The 24,127-nt window shown below is 45.7% G+C and overlaps 1 protein-coding gene across 5 annotated transcripts in view; it reads left to right on the top strand.

Annotated features, from left to right (window-relative positions):
* The window catches only part of RAF1 (Raf-1 proto-oncogene, serine/threonine kinase), a 1,232,906-nt gene that overhangs the window by 707,701 nt on the left and 501,078 nt on the right, over positions 1 to 24,127 (top strand). For all 5 annotated transcript variants that reach the window (XM_069643941.1, XM_069643943.1, XM_069643946.1 and 2 more), the window contains one exon: positions 10,055 to 10,231. In XM_069643941.1, the coding sequence (XP_069500042.1) occupies positions 10,055 to 10,231 (177 nt within the window). The remainder of the gene's footprint in view (positions 1 to 10,054; positions 10,232 to 24,127) is intronic.

Below are 24,127 nucleotides of genomic sequence, written 5' to 3'. Positions count from 1 at the left end.
TCCGTCCTTTCTTGCTGACACGGTGGAACTCTCTGGCACTGTCCTGAACTGATTCACCACCTACCTCTCAGGCAGACACCAGGCTGTCCAGATGTGTTCTAACCGACGCCAGGTCTCCTGCAGAGTCTCCCAAGGCTCCATCCTCTCACCAATCCATTTTATCCTTTACGTGGAGCATCTGGGCACTCTCCTGAAAGATAGCAATATATCCATCCACCAATACACGATGAATACTCAGTTGTACATGAGAGTAAATAGCAGGCAGGACATCACTCGTCTTTGCGATTACCTTTCCATCATCCAGTCCTGGATGACGACTTCCTACCACAAACTTACACCCATCCAAGACTGCATTTGTCCTCATTGGTACACACACAAAACAACAACTTGTCCAACAATGGCCCAATAACATGTGCCTAGAAGAATTTGATTCACAACTTTGAAACTCCGCAAATTCCTGGGGTAATCACCATTTCATGCCTTTTCTACCAGAAACACATAGCCAAGAAGGCCCAAATAGCCTTGCTCCAAATCTCCACATCATCGCAAAATCAAACCCTTCATCCCGCCGCAGGACTTCCAGACCATAGTGCAGGCCCTTGAAGTCTTGCACATCAATGTGGGAAATGCTCTCCTGACTGGGAGACAGCAGCTCCCTTGGGACCCCCAAAAGCAGTCCACCAAGTTGCAGCACGTCTTATTACAGGTGCACGGAAATATGACAAATCACTACCCATCTTATGCAAACTACATCGGCTTCCTCTCCAGGCTAGGATACTGTTCAAGATTGCAGGCATCATCTACAAAGCAGTCACGAGTAGCACACCAGCCTACCTGCTGGCTAAGCTCCACATATCTGGTGGCACACCAACCGGCTTGAATTACAACTCTGCAAAGATGGGACCTTCAAACAATCCTGATCTTGTCACAAACCAACCCTCTGGAACTCTAGCCTGGTGTCAGCTCGGAATGCCCCAACAATTCTCCAGTTTCGCAAATCTCTCAAAACGTGGCTTTTTCAACACCTGACCAAGGACTAATTCCAGTGGTGACACATACTGATGCACAGTCCTCCACTCACCGTACTGCCCTGCTATTAAAAGATGCCTACCCAAACGCTGACTACCCACACTCTGTACAGCGCTCTGCTGCTCCTGAGCTAGGCCTGTGCCTTAAACAATAAAGCATTTAAAAAAAACCTGCTGATGCATTCAACTTCCTGAAATGTCTTCCCTTTGGAGTCCTCATCTGGAGAAATGCCCTGGGCTCGAGAGGGTCTGCCTGGCGGTGGTTCAGGAGGGGCTGGTGTAAGGGGAGGTAGCAGCGTGATAGGAAATCTGATGGATCCAGGAATCGGCAAGTTGGACTTCCTTGACGAACTTATGGACAATTCTGGTTTATTGAGACCTCTGGGGAAACTTTAACTGTGTAACCTAATTAGACATTTGTTATGGATGGAGGTGGAACAGAGACGGTGGAGCACAAGGCCTGTATGACATCTGCTCCTGTGGTCTCAAGGTAGGCACAAAATATGGGAATGTTTTCTCTGGTGGAGGAGTCTGGAAGATGGGGGACTATTTGGTTCGACATTTTCATATATGGTTTTGCCACAAAATGCTTTGAGGAACGCCCCTGGGTAGAGGCTGTGCATTTAGACTGACACCTTATTCCTATCTCCTTTGGCTGAATTTTCAGGGGTTAACTCGTCATTTAAGAGAAGAACAATGGTAAAAACAAATGCTTGATGGAGGCGATGGAATAACCTTGCTTCTGGAGACACACCTCTGCCAGCGTGATGGGCATAGACTTAAACATAGGTGGTTCCCCAGGCAAGTCTTTCCTTTCGGGGACGAAAAGAAGCATGGAAACGCTGTTTTGGTTGAAAAGGATGTCCCATTTGTTGAGGGAGGCGTCCTGGCTGTTCGGCAAGGAAGATTCCTGTTGGGTATGGGGCTGCCTTTGGCCACTTGGTATTGATTTGGGTATTGAAGAATAAACATTCAAGTGAGTGTAGACATTTGAAAAGCAGCTGACCTGCTACAGAAATCTGGATAGAATTATTTTGGATAGGCATAACATCATACTCACTGAAACATTGTATAGACTATCCTCTTTTCAATAGTTGATGCACTATTTGCCTTTCTAGGGATAGAGCCTGTAAATAGGTGCAGTTCTCTTTCCTAACAAACACTAATAAGTAAGAATGTGTGTGAATATACCTTGTGGCAGTAGTGTGGTATGCCTTACTTAGATTGGGCAATAATATTTTTGCAACAAGTCCCTCCACATGAATGTACTCCCTTCAGATTTGAGAATGGTTCTTTGGGCAACTCTTCTCTATTCGCTTATCCTCCTAAAGGGGGCCCACCCCTGTTAGTGAGGAAAGATGTAAAAAGAAATCAGCATGTGCCCCCACTATTGCAAGAGAGGAGAGATGAAAACATGTAATAGTAGCCCCACCTCTGTGAGAGAAGGGTGTCAAAATGCAGTGCATTCTCCCCCTGTGCAAAGGAAAGACTTGACTCTGGGAGAGAGAAGAGTCCTACAAATGTAGTGTACAACCGCCCCTGCGAGAGAGCAAATGTGAACATTTTGTGCGTGTGCTCTAACCCTGCGAGACAGAAGGTGTACACATTTAGTATGTGAATAACAGTTTCATCCTAGATGTTCACATGATTAATTGATCATGCACACCTGTGTTATGCTCGAATAGTACACGCACAAAAGGCTGCACACTTGGTACTTCACACTCTGGGCAGGGTCATCATCAAAATTGTTGATCATCTCAACCACCATGTATCGCCACAAAATAATTTAACCTTCAAAGCCTGAGTGGATAGTATCAATGGACATTTTAATAGCCACTGCCTCCTTCCACTGACCACGGTACCCATTCCACTGGCATACAAGCCATCCTCTGACTTCACTATGATCTGCTGCTGACTTTTAGGATCTTGCCACAGTGCTTAAAAAGCAACAGTAACTTGCCATACTAGAATGCGATATGGTGCTAGGTCATTTAAATTAACATCATTTCTTATATATGACCTACAGAGAGGTTTCTTCTGTGGTCTGAGACAATGGCACCAGCAACACTCAAAATGTGCTTGGATAGTACACGAGCTGGGGCGGAAATTAGGATGCCATTTACTACATGGACAAGTGCTGCTGGCCACAGATTTCTTGGAGAACCATTACTGCAGTTGGTTTTTCGTCCTTACCAAGCTGATGTGTTGCTCAAATACACATCCACCATCTGTGTAACTATATGCCCGCTACTGTTGCCTGTTGTACTCCCAAGCCCACACATATTGAATCTGGAGATGAGGCCCACATGTGTGATAGTTTCACATCCTTCTTTGAGTCCCCCTGTACCTGAAAGTTAGTGTTAGACAGCACTAACACAGTGCTGTGGTTAAACCCTGCCGTTTAAACCTCTGATCTGCAAGCATGTGATATTCCAAAAGACTCTCGTGCAGTCTTGCCCATTCCAATTATTTCTTCTATATTTGACAATCTACTGCCCACAGTGTGAAATACAGCAAATCTAAAAGCGGGGGCCAATTACGCCAAAAGATACTTTGTTTCTGTCGTGTTTTTTGTGGGTCATCCTGAAAGGGTGCCAGCAGTTCTCTCCCCAGCTGTGCAATGGCTGACTTCCCCATGCTATACTGTTTCATTGCTCTTTTGGTTCATTTGGAGTAAGTAGATCAATAGAAGTACCTCACTCATTGACACATATCTTTGGCTTCCACACTGGCTTTCTTAAAGGGCCATGCATATATTTCTGGTGTTGTATAACCGGACAAAATGAGAGCACATTTTGTGTGCCATAGCAAGCATATTACAGAAAGAGGTGCAAAAGCTGGCAAACAAATGTCACCACATGGTGATGAACATGTGCAAAACATGGCACATGCATTGTGTTCCCTAGCTATAGTGCAGCAACAACACTAGAGCCATTATCTGCTGCCACAAAGCCCAATAATAGTTGCGACTCAGTCTGCCACCCTCTGCTCCACTTTATTGCAGATGTCTTCACCTGTGTGGCATTACTTAGATGTGTGCTGTGGACTCACAGTAGGTGTCATTGTCGGATGAGCAGAAGCGGATGGAACATGGCACTCCAGGGTGCACAGGTGCGAGAGCGGAGCTACTGGTTGCTGTTATGGTTTGGTAGGTACTGTTGTTCATTGACATACACCAACTGCCACTTTGGAATCTCTGAGGTGTCTCAAACTAGTGTAGCTGGAACAAGTGAATTGTAGGGGTATTTCTACACTTTGAACCCCTGTGAGGGATTGTGATGGTAGTAAGTAACCTTTTGGGCTGTTTGTTCCTCTGACCCTTCCTTTCTACCTATGCTGGTGTCTGACTGTGTATTGGTGCGTGAAGACCTAAAAACCTTTCCCAGTGTTCTCTTGCAAGAAGAGGGGGCCTAGTCAATGTCCTGGTCAACAGCAGCTGCAAATCCACCCCATCACCAACCTCCCCCGCCCCCCTCAAGAATTGGTCTGCCACTGATTCATTAGCAGGCTCTTCTGCAAGGGACTGTTGAGGTGCAGTCTACCAGTCTACCAGTAGGGCCTTTTCCAAAAGTAGATAGTGCTGGATGCTCTTACACCTGACCTCACCTCACCTTAACTGCTGAAAGAAACTGAAATATTCACGTGTTAAATCAAGTGCCTCTTGATTCCTTCTGCTCTAAAGCAGGTGGTGCTGCTTACAACCTGCCAATAATGCCCAGTGCCTGTGATCACAACCTCCGACAATGTTTCCAGCACTCCCAATTTTTATTCAGTTTACTCAAAGTTGTGGCAAATTCAATTGAACTGCTTCTGTGAGAGCGGGTGTTCAATTAAGCTGCCCCAGTGCACGTATGCAAAGCAAATTGTTGGAGTGCCTGGCAGAAAGTAAAACCTCCCTTGACACCTGAAAAAATCCCAAAGGTTAAATGCCTATCCTGCCTGTTTAATGAATAAAAGTGTATTCTGTTGAGTACTACAAATAATCACCCTATCCAACTTCTCTCCTATAACCTAAAGTTTTGTTTGTTTTTAAATAGTTAATTGTCTTCCTCTCTCTGTAAACGTATTAAAAGCACAACATGCAATGGTGTTTTGTTTATATGTTCAAAAAGCCTTACCTAAACATGAATGTAATTTGACCCAATTTTTCTGCTCCAACAGACACTGAAAGCTTCTTTTCCTTTTACGTCTTTTTTTTTCTCTCCTGGCAAAAATATTAAAGGCACAAAATGCAGTTTGATTACATTTTTCTAACACACTAAATCACCCGTAGGCCACAGAGCGCACAGTCAACGTGGCCAAAACGAACAACACAAACTAGATGGCAGTCCGATGGGAAAGGTTATACCTGGTAAATGGAAGCAGGGCTGGAGTTCCCCTCAGGTATTTGTGAACAATATAATCATGGTCGAGGTTAAACAGGTGGGTTTTGACTCCCTTCTTAAAATCTGCAATAGACTAAACCTGCCTCAGGTGAGACAGATGTGTGTTCCAGGCCTGTGGGGCTTGGATGTCGAATCTTGTTACAACAAAACCAGAAAGTTTGAATCTAGGTTACATGATCTTTTTGGGGTCAGTGGAACGTAGAGTAAGAGTTATTCTACAGGCGGATAGTCGATCAGAAGAATACTGAGGGGCATTGGCATGAGGGCACTTTTGGGTGAGAGTAAGCACTTTGTGTTTGATACGCTGTCTCCCTGGGAGCCAGTGAAGTTCCTGTCTGGCTGTCGTGACATCCATCTCTATGAGATGGACTGAATAAGGCTTTGCCTGCATTGTTTAGATTAACCTGCAACAAATGCTGGTTACTAATTGCAGTACCTGCCAAGAGGCTATTGCCATAGTCCAGTCTCAAGTTGATGTGTGCTTTTGCAAGCAGTGGCCTATTTTGAAGAGAAATATGGGGGCGGGTGTGGTTTAAAGGTTTGGAGACATAGCTACAAGAGGCCTTAACTTGGGCATCAGCAGCTTCATAGAAAGTTCAGCATCCAGTGTAATGCCCAAGGTCTTTACAGGCTTCGCGACTTTGATTTGAACGTCTGCAATGGTGAAGGTATTGTAGTCGGGGCTGTGTGATTTCAGTTTATTGCCGGATGCCATAACCAACAGTTACGTTTTATAGGCGTTCAAGGCTAGCAAATGTGTGTCCTTCCAAACCTGAGTTGATATGTAAATGCTGTTAATATGGCCAGTATCCTTAATATAATGTCCAGATAATTTAATGACGACCTGGGTGTCATCTGCATGATAGGTGAATTGAACACGCAGGTCACCTGAGAGAGAGAGAGAGAGAGAGAGAGAGAGAGAGAGAGAGAGAGAGAGAGAGAGAAGGGGGTGATGTATATGTTAAACAAGGTAGGGTAGAGGAAGGAATGCTGAGGCACTCTGCATGTGATGGGTACCGGTTGGGAACGGGCATCATCCACAGCCACCAGTGCATATCTGTGGCCAAGGAACGACGCAATCCACTGGGTGGCCAGGGGAGAGCAAAGTGGCTGTTTATGCAATATCTGGACAAACAAGGAGTGGTCAATCATGTCAAATGCGGCAGACAAATTGAGAAGCATCAGGAGCACTGGTTTGCCCACATCAACAATGCCTGGCACAATTCACATAAGATCGAGGAGTGCCGTTTCGGTTCCATGGTTGGCCCGAAAACATGCGCTGCTTAACATTAAAAAGGTGATAACTCTTGAAGTTGAGCGTATGCTACTCAATCGAGGATCTTTAGCATTAAAGGCACTTACTGATTGGTATAAGGGGTGGGCGGGTAACCCAGGACTCTTTAAGCAGCTGGGGGACACTGGTTTCTTTAAAGTACAAGTTTACCAAGCCCGCTACCCATAGTGCCAGTGTTTCGATGGAATCCTTAGTCTTGATGGACAGAGATCACCCATACACGAGGTAGGTTTCATTTTCCCCACAATTTCACATATCTGAGCCTCCGAAGTGGGCTTAAAGTGAAATGGCCTCTTGGAAGGATTTCCATTAGTTACATGTAAGAATGCATCTGTAGGCTTGAAGGGGCGCAATGCCTGGGAAGAAAGCTGAGTGACTGAATTCATTATTAATGAGCTGCCAATTATCCTTTTGAACAGCAGGTCCTGCTTCAGTTTTGCCTTCAAAAATCTTTGAGAATGTTAAATAGTTTGTGCGTACTGGACTTGGCGCAAGCAATCCGATTGTTGTAGCTTTCGGAATTGGCTGATATAATAACTTGCTTTAGATTAGCTGCTAGACATTTTTAGGTATGAAGACGAGAAGTGGTGGTTATAATGCGTGTGTGAAAATGAGTTAAAAGAACATGGCGCCGGTGGGTAGCATTTTGGACATTCACTTCCAAACCGCAATGAAAGTCTAGGTTTCTGTGAGCTCAGTTAGCATATATGAGTTCTGCCATGGGTGCACTATTATATTATGAAGCAAATTAGCTCACTGTGGAGGATAGCTGTTGTATTGTTTGCCCAAGGACGAACAAAGAAGGGAGTCAGAGCTGTGCAGGTGCAGTGATAAGGGCTGCTGGGAACGAGCGTGCGGGAGATGAGCTGGGTTTTTCCACTTTTTTCTTCCCATGCTGGCTGTCTGTCCTTCAGCCGGGGGCAGTTTGCAACCCATGAGGGGTGGGGATTTGTCCCCCATAAGAGGAGAGGTATTCCTGATGAGAGATCAGAGAATTGAAACCCCGGGTGATGAAGTCTTGCTGAGAGTGAGGACACTGCGCTCCAGACCCCGTTGGCATGTGTGATATCTCTGCCTACCTGCCTCGGGACTGGGTAGTGGCTGAGATTGTTTTCTCCTTCAACTGCACTAAAGGTGATGAAGACCTTGTTTGTAGCTATCCTTGTCTGTGTGTCTATGTATAACCATTTTGTATGAATAAAAGGGCCTGTAAAGAGCTGATTTATATTCCAGTTGTTGGTCTAAGTGTGTATTATTGCCTCCCTGAGTCCAAGAACTTTTGGTCCGTGTAATAAGGTGAGTGGTTCTAGGGTCATTACACATGACAGAAAAGCAAAACCGATCTTTTCTCCATTCTCCTTCTGATTTCCGTTTATCACGCCACAGGGCAGTGATGGAATCGTCAAACCAATAATTGGTGTTAGCTTTGTGTTTTTTTTTTTTAAACTGAACTTCTTGGGTGCAAAGGAATCGATTAATGGGGTTAGTGAGGCGGTTTGCAAGATGATCAGAGTTGGTTAACAAGTGACTGGATTGAAGAAGGCGCAACAAGTGAGAAGAGAAAGACCTGTTCTTGGGTAGTCACTTTCTGGAAAGTGGAGGGACTAGGCATGCAGAAATCAAATGTAATCTGGTAGTGGTCAGACCAGGGACACTGAACAATATTCAGGTCAATTATAGACACTTGATAGTCGGAACCCAGTACAATGTGGGACCAGCATCATGTGTGGGAGTGTCCACATGTTGCATGAAACCAATGGAATTAAGAGTAGGAAGAAGGGAGGTGGCATGGGGGTATTACCCAAATTGTTCGAACATAATTGTTCGAATGACCCAATTGATCGAATGTCTAGGGTCCGAATTGACCTTTGCACAATTGACCGTATATATATATATATATATATATAAAGGGGTGTTGCGGGGGGTTTCCCCCCGCAGATATGTAACAATTGACCTTCACAATTCGGTCAATTGTGCAAAGGTCAATTGTGATTCGAATAATTGTAGTTCGAACAATTCGTATACATCCGGCATGGGTTTTGTTGGGGTCAGCAGCCCATTGATTAAAGTCTCCCATAACAATCATTGAAGGGTCTTAACTTTGAGTGATTTGGTTATTAGATTAATGAGCTGTTCCTCAAAGGCAGGTGTCTCGGGCCAATAGATAAGTAGCACAATCAGAGAGTAGTTATCATGGAGTTTAATTTTGGCCATCTGCGAGTTCCACCACGGCGATCTGCTCTAAACAGGGTGAATCCAGGAAGAGGGGCTAAAGTAGCAGCACTGGGGTGTTAGGAGTGAGCCATGACTCTGTAATGGCTGTGATAGTGCATCCTTTGGTGATGAGGAAGTCTGACACTTTAGTTCCATGCTTTACCAGCGACTGGGTATTAAGGAGTGAGATGTGTAGTTTGCAATCGGGCAAGGTGGTTTTACTTTGTGTGTTAAGGAGGTCATATTGGTAATAATGCAAGCCGTACTTGTTTAGACGCCAACAATGTGCTTATTTCCACACACGGACACAAACCGGCACTAAATGGCTTGTTCTGCCGCGCCAGCGCTCACGTGCCTCGTCAGCATATAAAAGGATGCAATAAGGACTGCAATTTCGCAGGGATTTGTAGTTCTGTTGCGTGCTGGGCAGAGGACTGTCTACCCGGCAAGCAGAGGAACAATAAATCAGTACGGTTAAAATTCAACAGTTGCAATTGCTTAAAGCTTGATGTTAAAATGAGTTTCAAATTTAAGAATACAATAAATTGATAAAAATTAACTACATTTAAATAACTTCAAATCTATTAAGCCTAGATACTGCTGAGATGTTAAAATTGTTCAAATGCAATTCTAGAGGCTTAGGTTGTGCTAAAATACTAAAGGCAAACAGTATCTATGGCACGTTGTGAGCGCTAGCTGAAATAAGTAAAGCTATATTGTTTAAAGGCCCAAAAAGTCATACTGCGAAAACAAAATAAAAAGTTCTAACTCTGTCCCACACCAATCGACGCCACTGCCTTACTCTATAAAGGTTTCCCAGTGACTGCTGGAGAGCTCCAGTAGGCTCTTCTATCAGACAAATCTGGCTGCCCAAAGTGTTTAACTGAAACGCTTAACAATTTGGGAAGTTCGGTGGTCTCAAATACAGTGAATATTTGGGTGATTTGGTATTCAGAGTAGGTAAGTAAAATTTGTCACACGTTTTCCATTTGAGACACCAGCTCTATATGTACTCTGTTCATCCAGTTTTCAAAAACAAAAAATCTGATCCCCAGTACTGATTAGCATGTACTTTTCTGCATCATTGTATTAGCTGCTGTACTAACACTGGACTTATTTTCCACATCTCTTAGGAAAACACGCCATGTCAATATTCTGCTTTTTATGGGCTATATGACGAAAGATAACCTAGCCATTGTTACTCAGTGGTGTGAGGGGAGTAGCCTATATAAACATCTGCATGTTCAGGAGACCAAGTTTCAGATGTTCCAGCTCATTGACATTGCAAGACAAACAGCCCAAGGAATGGAGTAAGTAATGTAATATTTGTAGCAGTGACATACAGCAAGTCCAACAAGCAAGCTTTTCTAGTTACCTTTTCACACTAGAAAATATATATATATATATTTTTAAAGTATTCTGGATTTTGAATACATTTTAAAACTGCCATTAGGCAAACACATCATATTAATGTGCATGCATTCATGACGTGGTTGCTTTCAAAAAAGCAGTTTTCATTGTTCGAAGTATGGCTCCATGTTGCTCAGAAAGCTATATTTTGTTTCTTTAATGCTGCACTTTTTATCTATCTAGCCTAGTATGTGGGCCTCCTCTCTTTTGAAACATGTTAGACTTAAAATGTTATACAGTGATTAAGAAATGCTGTCCATGAGGAAATAAAATCATGCTATATTAAGTCAATCATGCCACAGTAAAAAAACGTTTGAAAGGATTGTGTCCTCCGACGTATTCCACATCTTTGGCAGTAATTACCACAGCTGTGCTGCTTTGGAAAACTTTTTCGGCCTAGGCGTCCAGCGTCGATACGCTGTCCCTCGAGGGCCTCCGTCGACGTCACTGGATGTTATGTATAGGACACATGGCACCCGTAGCCTTAGTTCCGTTTTTTCAACGAACATGTTCGCTTCGGAATCTCGGCGCACCTCGATTCTTATACTTTGTTTGCTAAAGTGAGAAAATACCCTCGTCTTCTTCTACCCCAAAGTCGGGCTTCAAAAAGTGTTGGGACTGCGGTTCCAAAATGTCCTTTATGGACCCGCATGACGTTTTGTCTGTGATACCTCGGTGAAAGCCACGCCACCGACGATTGCGATGAATACCCGTCCCTGTCTTCGAAGGCCTTGCGGGAAAGGAAGAAGTTGTTAACGGTAGGTAGGGTTTCTAAAACCCATAAGCCGACATCTGCAGCACTTTCGACCAATGACACGAGGGGTGACTCTCCGCGTCGGCGTAAGTCCAGGGGGTCTCGGTCTCGGAGTGGTTCCCGCCATTTCTCTGCCTCTTCTAGGCATTCTCGGAAGCGCCGTCACCGGTCGCCTTCCTCGTCAGAGGACTCTTCCAGACTGCGGGTGGCTTGTCCCACGAAACACTCGTCGCCAGCCGAATGGGATGAATTCCGCCGGCAGATGATGGCGATTTTCGAATCGCAGGGCACCGTTCCGCCCGCGCCTTCGCGAGAGAAGCCGGCAAGGAATGCACTAGAGCCACCGCTCGCACGCCTTCGGGCTCGGGTGGTCGGCGCCATCGTTGGGAACCGTTGCGGTCTCGATCGGACAAGGATGATCGCCACCGTGCCCGGTCCAGGTCCTCGACGTCGGCGAGACTGTTGGGGCCTTTGAGGCCTTCTAAGAAGGCATCGACGCCATCGGTGCCACGTCCATCGAGGGACTCTCTCGAAGCTCCGGCTCCGAGGAAGTCGTCAACGGCATCGGCGCCGAGGCCGTCGAAGGACACGCTAGGGGATCCGGCCTCGAAGCCGAAGTCGTCAGCACCTCAGTCGACGTCTCTTCCATCGGCGCCCTTGATGCCTTTTGTGGAGAATTTACCGGAGGTGCCACGGAGAGCTGGGGAAGCTCAGAGAAAGGCTCTCAGCAAGTCTGTGAGGCATATGTTTGACCCATACTCTGTTCCTCCTCCCAGGGAGGAATTGTTACAACCCTTGGAGTACATTTCAGAGGTGGAGTAAGGGTCTGATGAGGGGGTTGTGCCTCCTGAGGTTCCTGATGACCTGTTGTCTGGTCATAGCCAACTGGAAGACCTTTGTCAATCTTTACATGATGCCAGTGGTCTTGATACATCTTCGGAGGTTGAGTTTGGCAGGCCTAAGCCTGGTACACATGCTGAGTCCTCGTACAGGCATCTCATGTCGAGGGTGACTGAGTACTTGGGGTGGTCTGTGCCACCTGTGGATTTTCTGCAGGATGACCTGACACATATATTGGACCACGGTCCACCAACAGACCCGGTGTTGCCATTTCATATGGCCTTACAAAGAAGGGTGGCGGCGGCTTGGACTCCTCCGGAGAGTCTCCCGGCAGTGAATAAGTCGCTTCCGAAAAAATACAGTCCAGCCAGTGGTGACCCCTGCTACTTGTCTATGCACCCCACTCCGGAGAGTTTGGTGGTGCAGGTGGCTACAGCCCCAGCGAAGCAGGCTGCGCGTACCCTATCGTCCCTCATGATAGGGACGACAAGCGCTTTGATGGTTGGGCAAAGAAAGTATTTTCTTCTGGGGGTATGGCTTTAAAGGCAGCCAACTCTGTTTATGCCTTGGCAAGATTCACTCACACTCTGTGGAATTGTGTATCTTTGGCGGCTGAACATATTCCCGAAGGGGAGGAACGAGATGGTTTTCTAGCCCTCATTCAAGATGGCAAGGATGCCATGTGTGAATCCGTTCAGTCGGGTCTGGACGTGGCAGACTGTGTCAGCCGGTCCATGGCGGCGAGCACCGTGATGCACAGGTTTGCGTGGTTGCGGAAGTCGGGGTTTGCTCCTGATGTACAGTCCCGGCTTCTCAACATGCCCTTTGATGGTGTCCATCTTTTTGGCAGCAAGGCTGATGAGAGCCTTGAGAGGTTGCAGACCTCCAAAGCTGCAGCAAAGTCCTTGAGCGCTGCAGTACATCAACCTCTGCCTTTTCGTCCTAGGGGACAGCAATGGAGGGGCGGTTCCTTTCAATACTACTTTTCCTTTGGTAGATCGAGGGGAGCTGGCAGTCAAAGGGGCCAACGTAGGAGTACCAGAGGTTGAAAACAAGGTACTCGAGATGCCAAAGCTGCTCTGGCAGTTGCCTCTTTGCACTCAGGCACTGCCGCAGCCGCGTCAGCTCAGTCATGAAGCCATGTCCCATGGTTCGCCGGTTGGGGGAAGACTGGCGCAGCATCTTGTAGAAAGGCGTGCTATTACTTCAGATGTGTTGGTTCTGGAGATCATTGCCCACGGCTACTGTCTACCTTTCTGACAGAGGCCTCACGACAATCCACCAAGGAAGCTCTCTTTGAAGCGTCCGGATCCGCTTCTTGTGCAGGAAATCCTATCCCTGCTGGAGAAAGGCGCCATAGAACTGGTGCCTTTAGAGGAGAGGAACAAGGGATGGTATTCCCCATATTTTTTGATTACGAAAAAAGACGGCGGATTGGGACCCATCATGGACTTGCATGGTTTGAACAAGCTCCTCAGAAAGTACAAGTTCAAGATCGTTACTCTTTCTGAAGTCCTCCAGGCCCTTCAACTTCAGGATTGGTTGGTGTCTCTCAACCTCAAGGATGCTTACTTTCATGTGCCGATTCATCCCAAGCATAGGAAGTACCTGAGGTTCGCGGTTGGTGACTCGCATTTTCAGTTTCGGGTCCTGCCGTTTGGATTGACCTCCGCCCCAAGGGTCTTCACCAAGCTGATGGTGGTAGTGGCAGCACATGTCAGGAAAGGGGGGGATTCACGTCTACCCCTACCTGGACGATTGGTTGATCAGGGCACGCTCTCCCGAGCAAGTCCTGGATCATCTGTACGTCACCTGCCACTCCCTTCACAAGCTGGGCTTCTCCCTCAACTCAAAGAAGTCTCATGTGACACCTACCTAGCGGCTCCAGTACATCGGGGCAGTGTTCGCCTCCCGAGGTGAGGGCTCGTCACATTCTGCAGTTGGTGGTCAAGTTTCAACGTGCCCAGAGTGTCCCAGCGCTCGAGTTCTTGAGATTGCGCGGCCTCATGGCATCCTGCATTTTACTGGTTCCAGAGGCCAGGTTGCTGATATGATCTCTGCAGTGGGCGCTGAAGATGCAGTGGTCGCAGTTCTCCGGCAGGATGTCGGATCCCGTTCAGATTTCGCCCTCGGTCACCCAGGACCTTCGGTGGTGGGCCGTCGAAGGAAATCTGTTGAAAGGGGCTCTGTTTTGGCAACCGTGGCCGGAGGTGATGATTGTGATGGACGCATCCCTACGGGTTGGGGAGCTCCTACCAACAAGCTGACAGTCAACGTTTGTTGGTCTCCGTCGGAGTCCAGACTCCACATCAATCTGTTAGAGCTGCCGGCTGTCAGGCTAGCCCTGAAGGCTTTTCTGCCGTCTGTACGGGGGGACGAATGTCCCGATTATGACGGACAATACAGTGGCCATGCACTACCTCAACAAAAAGGGGGGGGGCAGAATCACTCCCACTGTGCAGGGAGGCGATGCAGCTCTGGTTCTGGGCCATCCAGCAGCAAATTTCGATCTCGGTAGTTCATCTGGCTGGAGACGAAAATGCAGTGGCGGACGCTCTGGGCAGACAGAGGACGGTCTCTCACGAGTGGGAGCTGGCTCAGGAAGTTATGTTGGAGATCTTCGCCCTTTGGGGAACCCCACAAGTGGATCTCCTTGCCACCAGTGTCAAACGGAAGTGCGAGAGGTTCTGCTCGCAGGAATTTCCTCCAAGAGGAGCCTTAGGGGACATGTTCGTAGTGGAGTGGTCCTTCCCACTGCTGTACGCGTTTCCTCCAGTCTCCGTCATTCCGCAGATGTTGCGGAGGTTCAGTTCCTGAATGAGCCTCATTGCTCCGGCATGGGCCAGGAGAGCGTGGTACCCGGACCTTCTAGACATTTCCATCTGCCCTCCACATCGTCTTCCCTACCGAGGCAATCTGCTCTCACGGGAGGGGACTGGGTGTAGAGTTCTCCATCCAGAGATCAAATATCTCAGCCTTCAGGCTTGGTTTTTGAAAGGCTGAGGTTTAAGGATTGGGACTTCCCTGAAGGCGTGATGGAGGTGTTGCTTTTGGCCAGAAGGCCTGCAATGAAATCCCTGTGCCGTTGGCGGAAGTTACAGAATGTGGATCCTTTTTCAATGTTCCATTCCTTTGGTTTTGTCTTTTTTGCTTTTTTTTAGCCCACAAGGGCCTGCAAGTAGTACCATTAAAGGGTACCTGGCGGCGCTGTCCATATTTAAACGCTCGTCTGAAGAATGTTCTTATTTTAAGATCCCTTTGATTTCTCAGTTTCTAAAAGGGCGAACTAATGTGTTTCCACCGTCGCCTTTCCAGGTGCTGGGATGGGTTTTGAATTTAGTTTTAAAGTTCCTAATGGGAGCTCCGTTTGAGCCCTTACATTCTTGTCCATTGCGACTATTGTCCTTTAGAACTGCATTTTTAGTTGCGGTTACTTCCGCACGCAGAGTGAGCGAGTTGCAGGCACTTTCCACCAAATCACCCTTCACTGTGTTCCACAAGGACAGAGTTGTCCTTAGGGTGCGACCTTCCTTTCTTCCGAAGGTTGTGTCAGAATTCCATCTGAGCCAGAAGGTAATTCTTCCGGCATTCTATCCTCCTCCACATCCTGGTAAGGAAGAGGAGAGGCTCCATAGGTTGGACCCTAGGATAGCTTTGAGTTTCTATCTCTCACGGATGTCCCGGGTCAGAGTGGACGATCAGCTCTTTATTGGTTATTCTGGAAGGCGTTTAGGTCAGACTGTGTCCATGCAGGCCTTATCTAGGTGGATCATTTTGACGATCTCTGAGTGTTATCGTTTTGTGGGAATGGACCCTCCAGTAGGCTTACTGGCTCATTCTACTAGGGGTATGGCTGCCTCCACTGCCCTACGGAGGGGTGTTCTGATTCGCAATATTTGCGAAGCAGCCACATGGGCCTCTGTCCATACTTTTGTGAAACATTATTCCTTGGGCTCTATCCATGGGCAAGATTTGGCCTTTGGTAAGGCAGTCCTATATTGAGCAATTACATTGGGCATTCTAAAATTCTAAATTCTTTTCCCACCTCCATACGTTGGTACTGTTTGGGTGTTTGTCAAAGATGTGGAATACCTCGGAGGACACAATCCCTTCGAAGAACAAGTTACTTTCTTACCTGGTAATGTTCTTTTGATGGGATGTTACGACGTATTCCACATCGTACCCTCCCTACCTGCCCCGCTACAGAATTTCTTATGCGATTGCAGCTTACGTTTCCACAAGGCTTTCTGTAGTAATGCTGGCAGGAGATTGGTGCCACACGTTCTGGGGGAAAAAACTACAACTGAAGCTACGGGCGCCATGCGTCCTATATATAACATCCGGTGACGTCGACGGAAGCCCTCGAGGTACAGCGTATCGACATCATCGATGCAGGACGCCTAACCCGAAAAAGTTTTCCGAAGCAGCACAGTTGTGGTAATTACTGTCAAAGATGTGAAATACGTCAGAGGAACATCCCATCAAAAGAATGTTACGAGGTAAGAAAGTAACTTGTTGTTTGCAGTTTACTCAACCTTTAGAACCCATGATTTTTATTTTTTAATGGAACATTGCAGATGTTTGGCTCACTTTCCATACCTATAAAGGGAGCATTAATGCACATTTGTGTTATTTGAACTGTTTCAAACTAGACTAGACTGTGCCGCACCCGTACAAATAACCACATACTGACTTGAATAACATCTAGAAAGCGCCACAATAGAATAACACTGATTGTTAGCCTGTGCCGTCTAGTATAGTACTGTGATTATTAGCTTGTGCCTCCTAGGATAATATTGTGAATTTTAGTTTGTGCCTTCTTGGGCTATACTGTGATTAGCTTCTGCCTCCGAGGATAGTACTGTGATTTAGCTTGTGCCTGCTAGGATAATACTGTGATTTTTACTTTGTGCCTTGTAGGATAGCACTGTGATTATTAAACTGCACTGCACTCTTAGAGATTAACACATACAGACTTGAATTCACATCTAGAAAGCACCAATATATAATTTTACTGCGATTATTAGCTTGTGCCTTCGAGGATAGTACTGTATTTATTGGATTGTGCCACGCCCTTGGAGACTAGCACATGTTGACTTGAATCACATCTAGAAAGCGTCACAATGGAATAGTATTGCGATTACAAGCTTGTGCCTTTCTGGGATGCTACCTGGATTAACAACTTGTGCCTCTCTGGGATAGTGCTGTGATTATTGGCCTCCGCAGCACCCGTACAGTTTTGTGGATATTAATTCAAATCACATCTAGAAAACACCACAATAGGAATAGTACTGTGATTACTAGACGGTGCCTCCTGAGGATAGCACAGTGATCATCACCCTGTCCTAGACTGGGATAGTACCATGACTATTAGCATGCACCACACCGGGATGGCTCTGTAGATAATTGGCCTGCATCACACCATTAGAGAATTGTTAATAAGGCCTTTAGGCCACATCTAGAAAGTTCTACATTGGGATAGCACTGTAAGTATTAGCCCTGCTGCACCGAGATGGTACTGTGACCATTGGCCCTGACACTCTGAGATGGTGCTGTGAACAGTAGCCTGCGTCGCACCCCAGAGATTTGTTTCTTGCAGTAAGTCTCATCCAGGAAGAGCCACATCAGGGACAGCCACTGAAATACTCTAGTGATTTGACCCTACTAGACCTCCCCCCAACAGAACAGCCCCAAACTCGAGACAGCAACTAAATTACCCTAGCAATATAACCCGACTAGACCACCCCCAACAGACAGAGCCCAAGTTTTATAAGACAAATCCCCCCGCCCCCCACATCCAGTCCAACACCACTAGACAGCCGGACCAAAAGCACAAAAGACCGACTCTGTAACACCGAACCAAACAAAACCAACCAGAATAACGCATGCAACGGTACGATCATAACAAAACGAGCCAGCCAACAAAGCACTGCACAAGGGCTACCGTCCCAGAAAACGCAACCCAAGGAAACCCAAAGGAAATACAAACCTAACACACTACCAGGAACGCAAACGGCAAATAACTCAATGCCTCAAATGAATTGGACCAAAGGAAAGACAAGAGCAGAAACAACAAACCCAACTGAACACCACCGAAGACTCATAACTGCCGAATACACTCCCACTGACGAAAACGATCACAGAACCAGCGCTGAGAGAAGAGAGAAATCCCTATACCGAACGCCATACCTCGCAAATAACCGCTCACCGGAACGCACCGACCCAACGTACAAATCAAGAATGACCGACAACCAAACACATCTACGCATAAGAATGACAGACAAAGTAGAGGAAACAAGAACATAATCAACGCCCGTATCCCTTACATCACCAAAACAAGAGGACCCTCAGCTCTACAGCCACACAATTTAGAAGAGGAACCTGACAAAATCAAAAACCCAACACTAAACCTAGAAGAGCTTTTAGACGACACACAACTGTACCAACACCTCAACTAGAGATTGACTTGGAAGGAAACCTAAACACCAGACAGAAGACAACGCCGACAATAAAGCACAAACCAAACTGTACCTAAAAAAATCCACTGCAATTTAATAAATGCAAGATCCATGGCAAAACAATCAACAGAGATCTTCGACATTCTCTGCAACAACAGCATCAACATCCTGTTCATCAGAGAAACATAGTTGGACGACAACTACAGAATCACACTCCAAAGCTGCCTCCCCACCAACTTCAAATGCCTCCAGTTAAACAGGAAAAATAAAAAAGGAGGCGGCCTCGCAATAGCATTCGAAGAACACCTGAAAATAAAAACAGAGAAACCTCTAAACATTGTGAACTGCGAATCCATGGCCATACACCTATCGGCGAATCCAAAAACAAACATTAAATTCATTCTGGTTCAGACGACTGTTATACGATGCAACCTTTGTCGACGACTTTACAGAAGCCATCACCAACATAACCATTCAACACGAGCATTTGATAGTCCTGGGGGACTTCAACATTTGGTTAGAAGAAAAACATGCCAACTCTCAAAACTCACTAATCTGGCAGCTAACAACCATGAAACTGCAACAGCTTTTCAAAAGGGCAACACACTCGGCAGAACACACCCTTGGCGGAACCTTCGCCAAGAAAAACGTCCTCACCACTACACCACCGATACAAATACTTTGGAGCTACCACCTCATCAGTCTTTTCGTGATGACACTACCAACCAAAGTCAGCATCCAGCCCATCAATCTCCCAACCACCACAAAAATAAAGTGGAAAACCATCAAAGGAAGCAACTTAACAATTGGAGATGACCAAACCATCAACAGCAGCACTGGAATAGGCAGACCTTGATGGAAAAGTACAGATGGTTTGCTGATACAATCGAAAGCATCTCACCGGAAAAACCATTTACCGCAAGAAAAAGAGCAATGGCAAAATGGTTCACCCCACTACTAAGCACCATACAAAAGAACAATAAGCTGGAATTAGAATGGAGGAAAGAATACGACCAAGATCAGAAAACCCAGTTCCAGAGACAAATCCAATCCTATAAGAAAGAAATTTATAAGGCAAAGAAAAGGCATTCTGATGACAATCAACAAAGCCACCGACACTCAAAAAGAAATGTTTAACATCAACGAAATGAGAAATCCACCAGGTTGCACAACAATCCAGTACCTTCACAGAAACTATGCAACAATCTGGCAGTCCATTTCAAAAACAAAATACACGACCTCTGACAAATCATACAAAACAGACCAACCCTAACACTCAACCAACCGGGCCTGATGAGAAACCACAGCACTTCCCGGAAATATAAGTAGAGACATTAGTCAAGCTGGTAAAACACAGCAAGAAAGCAGGATCACCCATGGATCCCTGCCCCTCTGACATCTGCAAATCAACCATCGCACAAGGAATGCCATCAGAATATTACAGAAACCTCTTGAATCTGTCGCTCACAACAGGGACTACCACCAGCCTTCAAATCAGCACATATTAAACCACTTCTAAAAAATACAAGTGGTGACGTGGAAGGCCTCTCCAACTACAGAATGATTTCAAACATTTCCTACCCAGCAAAACTCCTAGAAACATACGCATACAAACTGACCAAAGAACAAGTGGAAAAACACCAGTTGCTAGACCAAGCACAAGTCGGCTTCAGACCCGCAAGAGGATCTGAATCGGCACTACTATCCATCTGGGACAACCTTAAAACAGACTACAACACAACCTTGGCCCTGATTCTGCTCGACCTCTCGGAAGCCTTCGACCGAGTAAACTGAGTCAGTGAGAATCAGTAAGCGTGTATCCCCAGAATCTATGGGTTTGAACTTTTGTAGAACAGAAACCACTTCCTTTAGAGGTAAGTATCATTTCTCTAAAATAATTGGTCAATGTATGTGATTGGACAGTGTTTGAAAAGTGACATCACGCTAAACCATTGGGCATATTAATGAAGAGGACAGGCTAATGGCAGGGACTTCTACACCCAGTTTCCCCTCCCATTTGCTGTGCTGGCACCTTGGAGATTGACATTCTACAATTTTTAACTTTCTAAAACATCCTTTTCCTCACATGATCATGTTACTTAGAAGTTCATCAGATTACTCTCTTCTAGACTAATCAAATAATGTGACTTTCATCTTGCCACAACATATGGTGGATGATTACCACATCCGGATATCCGCATCGCCAGCACGGACGCTAGGATATATAAATCACTGGCGCACGCCGTTTATGCGCAAAGATATCCACATTCACCTAATTAACATAATGTTTATATCCCATCACAGATGTATCATTTTACATGCACCTGATAGAGCTTTGCACTTCCTTTCAATAGGTAAAAGCGGAAATATGATTCCACCCCTGGATACCTCTGGGGCCCATGGCCATGCTCACACTCTCCTAAGACTAAGCTTAGACTGCTCTCCACACTATCTTGATTGTGTTTGGCTAAACTTAGTCTCCCTGTTCACCATAACCAGGATGGCCTCCTAAAATCTGCTCACCAGAGTTGATTTTAGAAATTCATCTCAACAGTGACTCCCTGGATGCTAGAGACGACCAGCATTGTCTTACAAACACAGGAGCCCTTTCAAGTTACGTAGGTACTGTTAAATGAATATTTGTATGCCCTCAATCCTAGCAGTCCACTGAAAAGATGCTCTGGAAATAGAGAAATACTTTTCTCAGTCGTTGCTATTCATCCGTCTCACATGCGTCGGCCAAATTGATCTGTTCTTTCATCATTTACTGGAAACTGAGAAATACCGCCTTTTTTCTTTTATATATTTCAAAAGTATCCTCCAGTTGGTTGGAGAAATCTTTTACTATTGTTTACCTGAACAGTGGTTTCATGGATTAGAGATAGTTAATATTAACTCTAAATACTACCTCATCTTCCAAGATGTCACGTGTAACATCTTCTACCCAATAAGGGCATGAAGAATACACCCAAAATATCCCCCCCAACAGTTATGAATCTTTCCTAGTCTGATACTGTTGCCTTTGTTGTAGCAATCTTCAGGAAATTGACCTATAATTTCATTTTCTAAATCAATAAATAGTATTGGGAATCGACCACCATTCCAGTAGAGGTGTCTTTGCTTGTCATGATTACGGGGTTCAGGATGCCTCCCGTGATCCCTGTTGCTGCTATTGGGGTCCCTGCCACACGTCGCATCTGTAAAAACCTGCACTGCTGGAGCTCGCACCCTTCAAGCATGAAGAGCATGTCATCCTGCCAAGATGGCTGCCATGTTAAGGCCCGCCAGACACCCAATATGGCTGCCGGGTGTTCCACAACTGGGATTCTTTCAATGCGATTCAGCTCTTTAAGGAAGGACCCAAGGCTATATGAGCCACACCCCGGGGCCCACGCCCTTGCTTCGCCTCTCTCCTGCCCCAAAGCTGCTGAATGCATACCGAGTACTCAAATGAGGACCAGAGAACCACATCCCATGCCTGCCGCGACCTGCACCTGTACGGAAAAGAGAAAAGACTGTGAATACAGCAGAAAGCGTTGTTTAATTTTTAAGTTGCAAATTGAGGAGAAATACTTACCGATACCCGAGAGGGTAAGGTTCTTACCAGCTGCTCTGCCTGAACCTTTGCGTGCTCCACCAAGGAACATACTGGAAACAAACGGATGATATTATTGAGTGTAGTTACATGGAGGGTGAATGCAGCAGAATTGGCACTACAAGTGCAGAAGGCATGAAACTGATTAAGCGGCCAAGGAAAGACCCAGTGGAATACACATCTTGAACAGCAGAGGACTGAGTAGAACAGCAACAGACTGAGTAAAAGACATTGGGAAAGAAAAGAAAAGCAGAAGGACCTAAGCAACGCAGACAACAATTGCCACACGCAATCTCTGAGCACATAAAGGACTTAAGACACACTCATCGAGTTTCTCTCTGCAAGCACCTACGCAAGCCGCAGCAGGCCTGGGCAAGCAAGAGCCAGTGACGCAACTGGCAACGGGCGCAATTAGAAGAAACTCTGCACATCAGCAGTTTCAATCCAAGGTGAGTCCAGCCTTCCCATAGGGTACATGAGGGGCAAGAAGGGGGTTAGCAGACACAGAAGTAATCAAACATTTGGTTTTAGGGAAACCTGAAGCCACCGTTGACATTGCTTCAATCCAGAGGTTTCCGCTGACATACTGCAATCCAGGGCATCACCAACATCCAATCGGGGAAGCGTTACAGCACCCAAAGTGACCCTTTGCTGTTATTCCCCAAAATTTGAATACTGTAGTTCTTTAGATCAACTCGCAGTGTTGGGTGAAGGGGAAACCCTTGTTGTTGGAGGGTAGGATTCAAATTTATAAACGCTTCCTGATCATCAGGGTTTGTTTTCATCGGTACTGTAAATTGTGCACCTGTCCTAAAATAGAAATCTCAACTTTAACTTGGACTTCAACAACATATAGCAACATTTGAGTTGACTAAAATGCTTTCTCAAAATTGTCAAAGCCCATTAGGTTATCCCCTAGTCTTGGTCAGGCCTAGTACGATAGTCGCTTGTTTTGTTCCTTCTCTCCCTTTCTGCACCCCTTTCCCCCATCTTTTGTTTTTCTCCGGCTCTACCAGAAATGTCATCAGGCCTAGTATGGTAGTTGCCTGTCTGTTTCCATTTCCTTCCCACTCTCCGCCTCTCTTCCTTATCTATGTCTTAGCTCTTGCACTATCTGAAATGTCAGGCCGAGTATGATAGTTATTTTCACATCCTTACTGTTCATGGCCTGTAAGAATGTCATTGTATTTTCCCTTGTTCCCTCCCTTGCTTTGAAGCGCTTTAAAACACATTGTGTACAGGCACTATATAAATAAAGTAGCATATCTTATCATATCAAACTGTATTATTGAGATCTAAATTAAATGCAAATCAATGGAGAATTTAATTTCAAGTCTTGACTTCTAGAAAATCCTCACCTAGCCTTATCGGTATGGTGGAAGTTTCCCATTCTACAACATAGCAAACCATGGTCACCAGGATGTCCTACAAACACAACTAGTTCTCTGTCCAAACTTCTCCCTATCTAACTGGCCCTACCACAAAAATAATACACACTCATTGCCTAGAGAAGTGGTGGTTCTTCCTCTTTCTTGGCTTCTACTGGTTAGTGTTTGACCTCTTGCCCAAAAAACGTCACTTGAGAAAGTATCCCTCTTGCATTCGCACGTTCTTGGCTTTGGATACAGTTGAAACTTAAAATCCAAAATAATATAATGTTCCCCGTAGCCCACTAGGCTTCAGCTTTCTTGTACAATTTCAACAAATCACCAGTTCCTTTTATGTGACAAGAGCACGAAGAATAAACTGAGTGGGTCAATTCTGATAGTTCAGCTTTCAACTGACAAACTTGATCTTTTTATTTTATTTTTGTTTTTTTTATAACGCGCCTAACACCGTACCTGAGTTTGGTTTCGAAGCGCGGATCCGGGATTCGAACCTCTGTTGCCTTTGGTGATCTTGCTTCTAAGACCAGCTTTTTGCTCTGTGCCATCCTGTGTAAGTCTTTCAACATTCCTTCCCTGTTCTTGGCCTAGATATCCAGGGTGATTGAATATCAGATAGTCTTGATGAGGGTCCTACTAGGATCAATTGATTCTACTCCATATAACTGCTCATTAGTCTACAGCAAGTGTGTGGCTGTGGGTTGTAACCCAGACTGGATTCAGACTTCTTGGTTTAAAGTTTCTCTCTTGAGGCATGTTTCTTT

Source organism: Ambystoma mexicanum, chromosome 2p (assembly GCF_040938575.1).
Source record: "Ambystoma mexicanum isolate Mex_15411 chromosome 2p, UKY_AmexF1_1, whole genome shotgun sequence".
NCBI lineage: Eukaryota > Metazoa > Chordata > Amphibia > Caudata > Ambystomatidae > Ambystoma > Ambystoma mexicanum.
This window is presented reverse-complemented; position numbering and strand designations above follow the sequence as displayed.